The sequence below is a fragment of the Sphaeramia orbicularis genome, chromosome 22 (assembly GCF_902148855.1).
Source record: "Sphaeramia orbicularis chromosome 22, fSphaOr1.1, whole genome shotgun sequence".
Classification (NCBI taxonomy): Eukaryota; Metazoa; Chordata; class Actinopteri; order Kurtiformes; family Apogonidae; genus Sphaeramia; species Sphaeramia orbicularis.
Window position 1 is genome coordinate 36983415 of NC_043978.1, and position 15242 is coordinate 36998656.

The 15242-nt window shown below is 38.5% G+C and overlaps 1 protein-coding gene across 2 annotated transcripts in view; it reads left to right on the top strand.

Moving 5' to 3' along the window:
• prkd3 (protein kinase D3) overlaps positions 1 to 15242 on the top strand; it is a 41463-nt gene that overhangs the window by 13002 nt on the left and 13219 nt on the right. For both annotated transcript variants that reach the window (XM_030127401.1, XM_030127402.1), the window contains exons 3-5: positions 7294 to 7432; positions 13091 to 13222; positions 13823 to 13980. In XM_030127401.1, coding sequence (XP_029983261.1) covers positions 7294 to 7432; positions 13091 to 13222; positions 13823 to 13980 — 429 coding nt within the window. The remainder of the gene's footprint in view (positions 1 to 7293; positions 7433 to 13090; positions 13223 to 13822; positions 13981 to 15242) is intronic.

Here is a 15242-nt window from a genome sequence, read left to right on the forward strand (position 1 = left end):
AAGTCGGTGTATCGTACTTTGCTGCAGACACTGGCTGCAGTAGCTGCCTCAAATAGAAAAGCTAGTGTCCTAAAAGAGTTCTATAAATGAGTGTAAACCAATGGATATGATGCATCGAGGGTTCTCCAGTTTCACTATCAATGCTTAAAATCAAGTATTACCGTCAAATCCAGATCACAGATATCCATTCAAGAATAATTTTATGTGACATCGCCACAGTGTTGCTGTGCTTTTCGAAATGAGTGCTTATGTATGAATGCTTCTAGAACTTTGATTCATGTTTTTAAATTAATTTATTCACCAAGGGCCCTGTATGATGAAATTTATCTTATTCAAAGAAAAGTGATGTCTGTGTCAGATTACTTATTTACAGAGCACAAATCAAAGAATGGGACACAAATAAAAGATTATTGCAGAACAAATCACATGACAGTCAGATGTCAGAGATTACTTTCTCTGTCTTTTATTTTTATTACTTTTATTAAAATGAATACAAGGCCAAAATAAAGCAGAAAAAGATGGATTTCAGATTAGTGAGCAGAATACTTCATGTCGAGTGGTTTTTACTTTATTATTACTTACTTTAGTGGATACTTAGTATTCATTGCATTGGATTGTTTTGTGAGCAGCATTATCTACTAAGTTAGAGGTATTTCTGTAATTCTTCGTTCTTGCAGCTGGCCATTTTACTGTAACAGTCCTCCAGGTCGGTCTGGCCTACAGCCAGACTAATAAAGGTGTGAGGCAGCCTGAGGTCAAGCAGCATACTTTTCCTTACTGTAATCACATGGCCATCTGTCAGAGCCTCTCCACACAGCTTCCCTTTTGCCACACACCACACATTCGTACACAAACACCTAACCACATCATAACATGCACATAACGTTTTGTTTTCAACTAGAACTCTCTGTGCCTTCTGGGACTAAGTGCCCTCACGCATTGGGTTTGAGCTGTTTTACAGCGATAGTAAAGAAATTTAGAAGAAAATTCAACACGACAGTTTTTTTCAGCTGTCGTGTTCTTCTTGAGAAGAACAAGAATGACTTATTACTCATTTTCCTCATTTATCATTTTCCCTTTTTGTGTTAGAAAGAACATCATTACTATTCAATGCCAAATGGCACAATTGGGTATTTAGACCAGATAATTTTTAATAGCTGTCTAGATATAATTTGTTTTGCGCTTCCAGTGAAAAAGGACTACATTTCAGACCCCCCCCCCCCCATCATCCCTGCCTCTCACTTTCTTTCCTTATAACAGGATTTAGCATATCAATGACGGATTAGCTCGTTTAACAAAAGCTTACTACTGCAAAGCCCCTTTCCACTCGTCTTTCCAGCCTGACTTGTGGACCTCACACACAGCTCCTCCACGACGTGGTCTTTGGTGTGCGTGTGTGGTCGCGGCTGCTCGGCTGAATGGATTTGGGTTTGAAGATGACAAAAGACATGCTTAGTCACTATGGGCATCGGATACGTATGCAGTAGCATGTGTGGGTGATGGTGTATGAGGATGTATGAGAGCATGGAGGATGTGAATGGTATAGTTTGGAAATTGCGTTTATCATTTCATGTTGGAAGGAGAACTGAGTGATTTCTGCATTAATGCATGCCTGTACTCACAGGTTAGCCATCAATAAAGCTGAACTGTAGGATCTTAGAGTGTACTGTCAAAACCAGCCTATTGTTCTTGTACCTTTGACTTCCTCTTGCTTTAATGGGGCATGGAAAAAAGTAGTGTCCTTTGCCCTTCTAGGCATTACATGTTGGCCTGCAGATGCTTCTGCTCTGGAATGGGCCCCATTTGGTGCAGTGGAAAATGTTGCACTGTGTGCCAAGATGAGGTGACTCCAGCTGGCTAGATTTGGGCATTGACCATAATTTTTGTGTGTGTATATGTGGGGTTCAGAGCAGGCATGTCAGACAAGTGGAGGAAAACCCCACCGTGACACTGCAGCCGGCTCAGGAAGGATGCCCTCCGCCTCCCTCTGCTTGCGGTGGTGATGGTTCGGGCTACATTAATCACCTCAGAGAGTGTCAGGGTTTAGGATGTAGATGTTAAAAGGAGGGGGCAAGTTGGAAATGTTCCATTATACCGACACGTGTGCTGTGTTACACTATGCACACTGTGTGAGTTTCTTTGTGACTGATCGCTTTCCTTCAGTCTGTGGTATGGTGTTTGGTGGAACATGTGTACATATACTTGCAAAAAGTGAAATTATGACATTTCAGCTGTGGTTTGAGGGCTAACTAATGTGTTGTTTTGTATGAATATGCACCAAGTCTGTGTGATATGAACAAAATTTCCTATACTCATGTAATGCATTTTACAGTATAGCACATTTTCTGTCACTGAATATGGAAAATCCAATTTAAAAGAGAAAGAGTAAAATTAGAATGTAGTTTGACTTGTATTTTATTGAAGACTGAATGAATGGAGCATATTTTTTATGTTTTGTCTGGTCAAGTTGATTTCATTCATAAATAAATATCTGTTCCTCACATTCATGCTGTAGAACATTCAAGAAATAAATCATGACAAGGGCAGTTTAGAGCTAATAAATTAGTTAAATTAATGAAATACCAATGTGAAGTGTACAAATAATTATTGTACTGGAATTCCATTTTTAGGACTAAGTATTCACACTAGGTTTTGTAAGAAATGAGTAACAATTGCAGTAGAAAGTACCCAATAAGTTCATTGTGGTGTGACTGCTTTGACAATACAATGTACATTTAAATAACACATAACATGATAAAGTAAAGATAATGAAACATAATGTAGAACAACAAAACATAGCAAAGTAAGTATCAACAGTGCCACTAATGTCCATAACTTGTTGATACATAAACTGGGAGGCCCATGACACACACTCTCAGGACTAGACTCACCACACAGTCAGACCATCACTACTCATGGGCATCTGCAACTGGCCGTGATCCAAAGCCGTTTTAAGTCACATCATCATCATGCCTTCAGGGTAGAGTAAATGAACCGAACACTTTTCATGCTGACAGACTCAGATCGTCTATAAACAGACTTAAAGAGACCCGCTAGCCCTGGCACTGTAGTGTTATTAACCCATGATGAGTAGTGAAGCTTCGACACCATGTCTGAAAGGAGCTGTGGGGCAGAAGATGACGAAGATGAGGTGTATTCAACAGGCTACACCACTTGTTGCTTAACTTAATTTACTTTGAAAAGGATGAGCTGATGTTAACATATGTATGATTATGGGTCACTGCTAGGCAATTAAACAAAAACAACAACACGTGGTTGAATATGAAAGTTGAAGACCTGATGTCCTCCTCTCAAACAAACATTCCAACAGTCCGATATTCAGGTCTAGTCTAGTCCTTCGGGAAGATAGATGGGCCAAGCATCACCAGTTTGTCAGTGATGTTCCTCATCTAATGATAGGAAGGATATGGATATTTTACCTCTATGTAGCACAATTAAAAGGGTATAAGAACAACGGCACAAGCCTAAGGTGAACATTGTGATCTCTGATTTCTAAAATGGCACTGCATCAAGAACCGTCATATACAGCACTGTACAAAAGTCCTAGACCAGTATTAGGTTTGTTGGTTTGGTAAGTGATAATGACCACACATATGCATTTCTCAGTCTTTGTATTAAGATGCAATCTGGATATATGTGAAATATGGACAGCAGCAAAAACAAAGGTTTCAGGGAAAAACATCCTTGAAGTGGTCATGTTTAGTTTGACCTCCCTTTGCACTTCACATGTTTATTTAAATTAACTGTTTTGTTCAGACAATATGAGATTTATTGCATTAATTTTATGATGTTTTATACCAGGTTTCATTCAACACATGTCAGATGTTTCTACCTGTGCTGCTTCTTGTCATGGGGACGGGGATCAAAATTAATAATGACGTTAACCTTTAGAACCCATGTAGTTCCATTTTTGTGTATCTTTTATGTGTATTGTTGGATTTGAAGAAAATAGAAAGTGAAATTAATATGTATGTTCATTTCCATCCTGCAAAAACAACAAAGCTGAAGTTGGCTCAAGATTTTTGCACAGTACTGTATTTCTAGCTGATAAAACCACATGGATGCAGAATGACTGTGGCAAATGTTTGTGAAGCACAATAATACAGTTAAATGAAATGATAGGTTAAACTTTACCAAAGCAAAAGGAAGCCCTTACGGGGATCAAAATTAATAATGACGTTAACCTTTAGAACCCATGTAGTTCCATTTTTGTGTATCTTTTATGTGTATTGTTGGATTTGAAGAAAATAGAAAGTGAAATTAATATGTATGTTCATTTCCACCCTGCAAAAACAACAAAGCTGAAGTTGGCTCAAGATTTTTGCACAGTACTGTATTTCTAGCTGATAAAACCACATGGATGCAGAATGACTGTGGCAAATGTTTGTGAAGCACAATAATACAGTTAAATGAAATGATAGGTTAAACTTTACCAAAGCAAAAGGAAGCCCTTACGTTAACTGTGCAGAAGCACTGTCGTATTCGCTGGGCTAGGGGGCATTTGGGATGGACCAAAAATAAAAAAGACTATCTCCTTTTACCAGCAGCAGGTCGTGAAGCCATGGTCTGTCATGTCTTTTTTTCCAACTATTGTTGCAACAAATATAAATAATGGACTAAAATATGAATATGGTCAAAGGATTTCTGCAGCAAATAAAATTTATACAGGCTTAACATGCATATTGGTTTATTAACATCAAATTTAAACATTTATTACTTTTAAATTGACAGCAAATAAGGCTCACTATGAATACATAAAAAAACAAGAGTGTAAACAACAAATGGCTGCATCTGTGTCATGTGGAGGAACTCAAGTGCATTGTCTAAACAGCAATATATTGATGGAAAGAATGTAACACAAATAATAGATGGGATATGAGATAGATGTTATGTCACATTATATACAGTAGTCTGTGAAAAGTGTTCGGCCTTCCAGGTTTGTTGTTTTTACAGGGTTGAAATGGTCATACATACTTGTTTCTCATTCTCTTTTCTTCAGATACAACAAAAAAAATACACACAATATGTGTAGAACAGACAAATAACTGAACTAAATGGGTTCTAAAGGATAAAGTTACAATTTAGTTTGACCCCTGACCCCATGAAAAGAAGCAGCACAAACAATTAGAAACATCTGACATGTGTTGAATGAAACCTCATATAAAACATCATAAAATTAATGCAATAAATCTCTTACTGTATGAACAAAAGGGTTGGAGTCGTGTTAAGTGTAAAGGGACGTCACACTAAATACTACCACTTTGTTTTATAGAAGCTGTTTTTTCCCTGAAACTTTAGTTTTTAATTCTGTACATAGCTACTTCCCATACATCCAGATTGTATCTTAATACAGACTGAGAAATGCATATGTGTGGCCATTAGAACTTTACTAAACCAACAAACCTACTGCTGGCCGAGGACTTCTGTACAATACTGCATATTGTCATATTGCACAACATCATATTCACTTATGTAGTAGAAGAAATATGAAGTAATATTACCAGATTTATGTGAGTTTTAACCTCAATACCTCTATTTGGCAAACACAAACTATTTTGCCAATTAAAAAAACTCTTTACACAGTAACTGATACTCATACTTCAAAGCACATTAATGATTTATTATTACAGTTTGATGGTTATTAATCCCTGAAGCTAAAGTGTTGTTCTTGTTGTTGTAGGAAGATAAAAGTAAAAGTTTTAAGCAGGGGTGGGTGATGTTTCTTGTCAAAGGGTCTTTCTGTGTAGCCACTAGGCCACACTGTATTGCCTGAAGGATCACAAGAGCCTCAATAGATTCTGTACACAATCACATTTTTGCCATCTGACAGATCATCCTTCTGGTTCTGTTGACACGAGTCATCTGATACGGCCATGTTTTTCCGAGCCATCAATCTGTCTCATTGTGTCTGTATCTGTGTGTCTTGGCAGTTATAAGGATCCAGGTGTCTTATGCGTCCCATGCCCAGAGTCGGTGCCAACTCTCGTGCTCGTGGGCTGCAGTGGCATTGTTCTGTTAGACCCATTGTGCATGACCCCTTCTTCAGGGGGGGAAACAGCTGGTGGATCCTGCTGTACCAGGCTGCTCGGCATCAAGGCTGAGCTCAGGCCTCGGTGTAAAATTACAACACCGGACAGAACTGAACATCCTCCGATCTGAGCGTACTGTCTGGTTTGAAAGTGATGTTATGCAGTGCAGGAGATGAGAGCAGCGTTTCCCTTAGGATTCCTCTTTAAAAGAAGTGTCAGGGAAGAGGAAAGGAGAGTGCCAAATGGAAATATATGGTGTTTTTTTACTTTCTGGTCCAGTGATGTGACATTTCCTGTAAAAAATCAAAAGATATTCAAGTCTGTTATTGCAGGGCACCCAGCCACGGCACATCACCAATGTGACAGCCTGCTATTAGTGTATGCATTCAGTATTTGCATACCCTATATAATTAGGTTTCAGCCCTTCCCTTGTGACGAAAACGCTGGTTTCCAAGAGGCTATGAGCTGCCTTCAGTACAGGAAGTGACTCAGTATTGACTGGCGCTGCACTTCCTGTGCGCTGATTCTCCTCTACTCGTCTCAGGATGTTTACCTCCTCCTCCTTCTCCTTGTCTCCCTGACCCACCCTCTACTTTGCCTTGTTCCTTGATCATGTGACTTAAAGTTAGTTTACTCAGCTGCAGTTCATAACCTGGCTTGTGTCTGTTTGGTTTGGACCATAAATTGGTAACGGTGGCAACTGTTGACTTGGGCGCTTTGGTTTATGCAAAAATCCAGAATGTTTTATGTAAATGTGCACTAAACCATTTTCATCATGTATGATCTACAAGTAATGATGGCTTTTTCCATTGATGTTATTATTGTTGTACATGGTATTCAGTTGTGCACAAAGAAGATCACCTATACTCTTACTCGACTCCTGTTAATAAATGTGGGAAACAGTTTTTTACTCTGTTAAAACATGTATCAGCTTTCATGGAATGGACTTTTTACGTAACATATTCCTCCCCCTTCAAGTTTTACAATGAGCTCCTTTCCTGAAACACCGGGAATGATGTAATATGTGGGTGTGTGTTCTTATGTGTACCTATAGGGGGGGGTTACTATACAGCAGAGCTCAATGCAAATCAGACCAAAATGGCTCATGTGTTTCTGTGTCTGCCCCTTTATTGTATGCATGTAGACTCCATATAGTACATTAATTAATCAATTCCAAACATGCATATATAGTTATCATAGTCATCAGGCTTTACTAAATTGTACTTCTCTGGTATCCCTCCAGTTTCCAGAATGTGGCTTCTTTGGCATGTACGATAAGATCCTGCTGTTCCGCCACGATTTAAGTGATGAGAACATCCTGCAGAGACTGACATCAGCAGAGGACATCCATGAAGGAGACCTCATTGAGGTGGTGCTTTCTGGTAAGTATTTAAAAGTTTATACAATTGTGTTTTTCTACATCATGTGTAGCTTTTCACATAAAACTTGCTTTTTCTCAGTTAAGAAGGAGTAGCTACTGATAGATCAAAGAAACTCCCAAAAGCTCAATCAAGTAAAATGACTTTAAGGGGTTATTTTTATTGATATTCTAAACTATCAACAGCGGGGGATAAGTCACATGACAGAACACACTTAGCACTACCAAAAACACCACTGAATTAATAATATGTATCCACATACTGTATAACTCACTGGAAAAAGAAACATCTGTATTATAGTATCATCAAGTTTTCCTCTCCAAACAAAAAGTCATAGCCTGTTGTTTTCACAGTCAGTCAAAATATACTGTTTTCTAATCTTCACATGGGTCAGTGCCTTAGCTGATATTTTACATTACAGCTACAGTAACAAAGATCAACAAATGGTGAACTTGGCATAATTAGAGCCCGCTGATTAATTAGGCCGATAATAGCGTATCACAGATTATCAACATCAGTCAATATACAACTGATGTTTTAACTTTTGCAGCACAGAGATTCTGTTGCTCTGCTCCTGTGTGTCTATGCTGCCTGGAGAATTAGAGGAATAGTAAAGCATATTAAGTTTCACTTTCACTCCATACACACATCACACACACACACACAAACACACACGCACACACAATCATAATCACAGACTGCGGAATCACATACTAGACTAATATAAGACTATTATACAGCGTTTTAAAGATGTTTAAATTATCTTTGTGAGATAAACAAAGATGCAACTAATAATTCACATGTCCACCATTATCTAATATAAGACTATTATATCCTGTGTATATCAGTGTTCCTATTTCATATATCAGCCGATACATTGGTTATCAGCTGATATATTGGATATCAGCTTTTTTTAGCCCGCAATATCAGTATCGGCATCGGCCTCCAAAATCCCATCTCGGTCGGGCTCTATATATAATAGCTGTATACCTTCATAAGCCTCATAATCACACTCACCTGTGTAGAAGAAACACTGGCATTTCACATCAAACCCAATTCTTGAAAACAATTTTTCTACCTTTATTGCTTTATCACTTTCTTTGACCCTAAAAGTTGTTTCTTAGTGGTTCTCATCCAATCTTGTCACTTTCTAATGCTTCGGTCAAATGCCCTGTGACCTTAGTTTTCCTCACCATGAGAGACCAGCAGAGTGACTCATTACTCCCTCTAGTGGTCACATAAATTAGCCAGATCAATGTAAATACAGTCAATTTATATCTATAATCCAATACATTGGATTATAAAGTTCATTCATTCATTCATTCATTCGTGTTCTGAACCACTGAATACTTGAGGGGGTTGCGGGGGTGCTGCAGCCTATCCCAGCTACCATCGGGTGAAGGCGGAATGCACCCTGGATGTGTCGCCAAGTTATATGTTTTAAAGCAGAAATATTACATTTAATCCCTTTAAGCTCATGCTTTGGTCAACAGACATCAAATGTAAGTCTTAAAAGCCAAACTAAGGTCAAAAACTGGAAAAAACATTCAGTTTGTCGTGCCTTGTTATAATTGATCCCAGTACACAGAGGTTTTAGGGACGTTCTTGCTCTACAAGACAGATTAATCCAAGTCCTAATGCACCAAAACACAATAAAAGTATTAATGTGATACAAGCATGTTTTCAATTGAATGGCTGTGCCTGGATCACTCAACACTCTGTATTCACCAAATTTTTGTATTTTGGGATATGTTTGTTTTTATGTGTTCTTCCATCAGATTGTTCACCTTTATAGTTGCTACACAGGTGTTTGGCTTTCTTTTGTCATTTCCTGTGATGAATGAATCAGGTTCCTGTGCAGTGCTGAGACCCACAACTGGCTTAGAGTATCTGTTCTGCTCTAATCTGTTCTCCTGCTCCATCTGTCTCCTCTGGGAAGCACCTGACGCCACCTGTGCTGAATATCTCCCCCTCTTTCGTGGGCTGAGAGTATTGTTTGTGGGGATTTAGATGGGGGATGATTGTATGGGTTCAGGATCTGAGGATACTTCAGGCATCAGGGCTGAGGAATGTAGACTAAAGACTGGAGAACTTCCTTCTTTTTGTTTCTGACTGTCTGTGTTTGTCTTGTGCTCTCTTTTGTGTCAGTCTTTATTGCTGTCTTTGCTTCGCTGCTTTCTCTCTTCCTAATCCGTCCTACCTCAACAAATCCATCAGCAGGTGTAAGCTGCACCACCGCTCCACCAGTGGGGCAAGATAATTTATAGCCTGAGATATACTTGATGAAAGCCGCCGTTGAAGTGTTGGATAACAGATTTGCTACACATGCGACTTTTGCATCGCACGCTGTTTTGTAAAATTTTATCTAACACTCAATAAACTTTGGTTTAGTCACAGAGAGGCTTAGCATGTCAGAGACTTGATCTTTGTTGGAGTAACATGAGCTCAACAAAGTCCAGATTCCCAAGCCTTTCATTTGGTTCAGAAAAAAAAATACAAACCTTTTCCGCCCCTCAATTTGTCTCCTGTCATCTTCAGTTCAGTTTTCCTTAACCAACCTGTTGTTGGAGTCAGTGGCTGTGGGAGAGAGATGGTCTGAATATCTCTCTTGCTGCGAGAGGGAGGCAGAAGTGGCTTTTTCTTGGCTCTAGGCTCAAAGAAGAGGGCTTGTTTTTCCTGCAGTAAGTGATTTTAGTAGACCCATGGAGTGTAAACACGCTCTGATGTATGGCGCGGCCCTGGACACAGCGGACTCTGCACAGGCCATCTCGGCCCATGGGGTTTGAGGTTTGGCCTGACCATTTGTCCCTTTGTTCTACTTTTCACTAGCATTTTCCACCCACTTTCACAAGCTTCTTATTCAACACTACTGGCAGTGTGAAATTGATATTTTACAATACCTTCTGTTTGTCATAAATATGGCAAACTTGTTTTTGTCAGATGGAAACTTGTGGCCTCCAAATGGAAAGTTGCTGTCTCAGAGCAAACAGATAGTGCATTCATTGCTCGTGAGAAGAGCTGTGAAAAACAATGTGCTGAGTTTATGTTTGGCCTTGTTTGATGCTAATTAGTATGACAAGCATTAGATAACACCGTGACTGCTAAGAAGTGGACAGTTGTTTTGCAGACATGTGTGAAAACACTCATGAATGCTGCCTTTTATGTGTTTTTGCCAGGGAGCTATGTTCACCCCATGACATGTGATCTGCCCTGGGTTCTTTCTTCTCTTTCAAATCAAACCAAAACTGCGAAACATCACCCACCAGCCATCATTTGAAAAGGAAATATGTGGTGGCAGTCTCTGGTGACCTCTAACAATTCCTTACATTATTTTCCAATGAAATAAAATGTTTAACCCTCAAAGACCTAAACAGCTGCTGGCAAAGAAAGCGATCTACTGATCGAAAGTGTTTAACAACTTTTAAACAACTAATGGCAACACGGTGGTGCAATGTTCAGCACTGTCGCCCCACAACAAGAAGGTTCTGGGTCAGATTCTAACACCATCCGACAGGGCCGGACCTTTCTGTGTGGAGTTTGCATGTTCTCCCTGTGTTTGCATGGGTTCTCTCCGGGTACTCTGGCTTCCTCCCACCATCCAGAGACATGCACTAATAGGTTAATTGGTTAATCTAAATTGCCCTTAGCCGGGTGCTTGTGCAGGTCTTGAAAGTCTTAAAAAGTATGGAATCTTGAAACGCTGTTTTCCAGACCTTGAAAAGTCTGGAATTTTGTGTGAAAGTCTTAATAAAGTATGGAAAATAGTTTCTCTCAGTCAAATTTTAGAGTATGCTCAAAGGCACATAATCTTGAAAGATAAGAAAAACACGGAGAAAGCATATACAAAACTTGGTATGATTTCACTAACCGGTTGGTACTGGACTGATTCTAGTGAAACTTGTTTGTGTGATTTTCATGTTTTGAAAAGGTTTCTGCCAGTAAAACATAATTTACTATGAATTATGCATTCATTCACTCATACATTTAGTAAAATGAGCTTTTCTACTACTCACAACAGGCACAATCTCAACCTAAAAAGTAGGCATGCAAGTATAAAAATACATGAAGTCAAGGTCTTGGGGGGAAAAAAAAATAGCAGTTTTGAAAAAAGTCTGGAATTTTTATTTGGATAAAGAGCAAGTACCCTGCCTTAGGTATGAATGTGAGGGTGATGGGTTGTTCATCTCTATATGTCAGCCCTGTGATGAAATGGTGACATGTCCAGGGTGTACCCTTCACCCATAGGTAGCTGGGATTGGCTACAGCACCCCCGTGACCCTCATGAGACAAAGCAGTTCAGAAGATGAATGAACATCTAATCCAATCAATGCATTGAAATAATTCTGATAAAATGCACTTCATCAGATGTGGCTTATTAGGATGCTTAGATGCTCTGTAACCATCCAGAACATTCAGAAAACCTATGTTATTTTTTTTAAACAGTGATTGAAAACCCTTGTTTTTATGTTAAGTTAACGGTATATTTTGTCAAATAAGTAACCTTTTCTTCAATTTTCTCTATTTTAATGTAATATCCTTTGAATTTACTCCAAGCTTTTATGAATATCTACTTAGTAAATTAAACATAGGAAAATAATGCAATGCAGTGTGATTGTATTTTGGATATTTAGTTTTTTGTTTTCTTTTTTTTTTTTAAATAAATTAATTCAAATCAGCATTTGTTGTCTCACTTAAAGGATGTTTTTTCTGGCATGCGATGTGCAGCATATGCACATCATCGAGCAGAGGAATTGTTTTCTTACTTAGTAACTGGCCAGATGTCATATTTGTTGTTCAGGTCTGCATTTTATCACAGCAAAAACAACTCAGAATAGTCGCCCAAAAGGACCATACACTAGGTTGAATCACTTCAGAGGAAACAAACTGACACATGCTATGACATCAGCGTTGCCACCACAAAGACTTTGCTGCTTAAACCAAGTGTAAAGATTAACCATTCTCCTGTTACTCAGAGTTTAGACTGCGGCCTTAAATGAATAAATGATTGCACAGAAACACTTGCTCTCAGCGGTTTATCTTTGCTAATGCAAGCTCAGAGAGAAAATAAGCTTCAGGCAGGTTTGGCAACAGTGACCTCTGTATGTTTCTTACTCATCCTCACATCTTTGATGATTCACAGCCGTGATTAACCAACTTTTGTTTCCAACAATGAGCTCAGCGTGTCTTTCTGCAGATGAAGGAGAAATGGGTGGAAGTGGAGCGTAGCCCTTTGATTCTTTAAAATAAAGATTGATTGGTAACAGAATCACACTGTATTTCTCTGGTGTCCCGTGGATGTGCAGTTATCACTTTGATACAAGAAATGATGAAGCTGAGGAGACATCACTGCAGATGTGATGCCCTCTACTGTAGCAAAGAGGCTATAGCACTCAGAAGGATTTTTTAAATTCATTTTTCATTATAAGAATATTACAGGAGCTATATACTGTTTGCAGTGTATGTGGTATTAGAAACTTTATGAAACAGTCAGGACACACAGGAAGTGTGATAAATAACCTCTGTTCTTGTCTCTTTGATTCCTTTATCATCTTTTTTCATCATTTGTTTTGTTCTGGTCTTCTGTTTCTTTGTTTTTCTTTTTTTTTCTTTTTGTTTTGCTTTAGCCAAGTTTTAGTTACACCACTTGTGTATTGTTTTTAGCTCAAGCCACAGTTGAAGACTTCCAGATCCGACCCCATGCCCTTTATGTCCACTCCTACAAGGCCCCTACATTCTGTGACTACTGCGGGGAGATGCTGTGGGGTCTCGTCCGGCAGGGGCTCAAATGTGAAGGTTAGACGCCCACACATACACACACACACACACACACACACACACACACACACACACACACACACGCACACACACACCTGATTCCACTAAGTCACTGCTAAGCTTTTGAGACAATTTATCCAAGATCTTTTTCACTGTAACTCAGAGCAATAATCCACCTTCCTACTGTATCCACTCACACTGATGCAAATACAGACCACATCTCTGACCTCAAGAATGTATCATGGAGATATACAAGCAAATAAGGACTAGGTCTGGGCACTGTAGCTAGTGAAATGCTTGACATTCAGACCCCAGTGGAATTATGGCACGCTGGCTTGTCTTTGATTTTTTTTTTTTTTTTTTTGGTCATTGTTGGATCAGAACAGTTAGTTGGCGTTTGAAGCTCTCTCTGACTATGAATTAAACTTAAGTAGCTGAATTATCCACTAGTGTATCATTCATAGTCATAAATTCTCCTATTCACCAGTAGAGCCATCTTGTGGCTGAGTTGCAAAATGAAAAATATATTCGCCCCTCACCAGCCTGACATATTCATTTTAAACCAATACACTAAGTTTGTTTTTCTGACTGATGTCATCTATGTTTTCATGTCCAAAGGATGTGGGTTAAACTACCACAAGCGCTGTGCCTTTAAGATCCCAAATAACTGTACCGGTGTCAGAAAGAGGCGATTGTCCAATGTCTCACTGCCTGGACCATCCCTCTCTGTCCCGCGGCCGGTACCTACTGAGAATGCCGTCGTCATCATGGATGAGGTGAGTTGAATTTGGAAAATATATAGTCATACATTTCTTGCTGTCTTCTTTTTACTACACAAAAGAGTGATGGGAAAAGGTGGAAAATGATTAAAATAATAAAACCTTATAAATTATGATATTATAATAAGCATCTGTTTGACTGAAAAGGGAAGATGATAAAAAAAAATTTCATCTTAAAAGGGGTTTTATATATGGTGTTGATATTCCAAACTATCTAGCTGGGTTAAGTTGTATACCAAAACACACTTACTGCTAAAACTAACAAATTAATGCTATGTTTCCACAGATTGTGTCACTCACTGAATTAAGTTTGTATTATGGTATCAAAATATCTCCTTTCTTTTTTTCAATAATATATTTATTGAGATTTTTACAGGCTATATATACAAAGTAGAAACATATAAACAATCTAACAAACAAAAAGGCATATTTAAAATCAGTGCTTGAATCCATGAGAGTCCTTCCAGATGGTGAGTCATATTGTCAGAATACAGCATATGATTTTGGACCTGTACAGGGAATAATTATGATGTCCCAGATACCAGCGCCAGATATGTCAAATCTTTGTTCTTAATATAATTAATGAAACGGCCCCACACTTTTTCAAAAGTGTTTGTCTTTTAAAGTGTATGTGATTTTTTTCGAGTGGTTAACATAAAGACAATTTTTGAGCCATTTTGCTATGCTTGGTTTGCCCATTTCTTTCCATGACAGAGCGATCTCTCTCTTTGCTTGTAATATTCCCAGGTTTATGAGGATTTCTCCATAGGAATTTAAGTGGATTTTTTTAGGGTATAATCCTAAAATAAAAAACTTGGGTTCTAGCACTAGTTTCACTGATAAAATCACCTGTAACATACCTCTAACTTCTCCCCAAAATTTCTTGATTTTTGGACATAACCATAGACAATGGAACAGTGTCCTTATCTTCTCTGCATCTATTACAGAGAAATATTCTCCTTTAATAAAAACTTACACTTGGCTGTTTTGACAGCCAGTCAAAATAACAGTTTTTTTATGGTCTTCATGTATATTACTGTATTAGCCAGTCGTTTACATTATAGTTCATAAAACAACCACAGTAAAACCACAAATCACCTCTGTTTTCTGTACAGTTTGTGTTGTTAATAGCTGCATTTAAAATCTGTGTAGAATCGTCTAAATGTCAGAACTGTCACAGTTTAGTCTGAATCATGGATCCACAAACAGTGAACTTGGCAAGGATAATAACATCACATAATAAACGTAAATGTTCATGA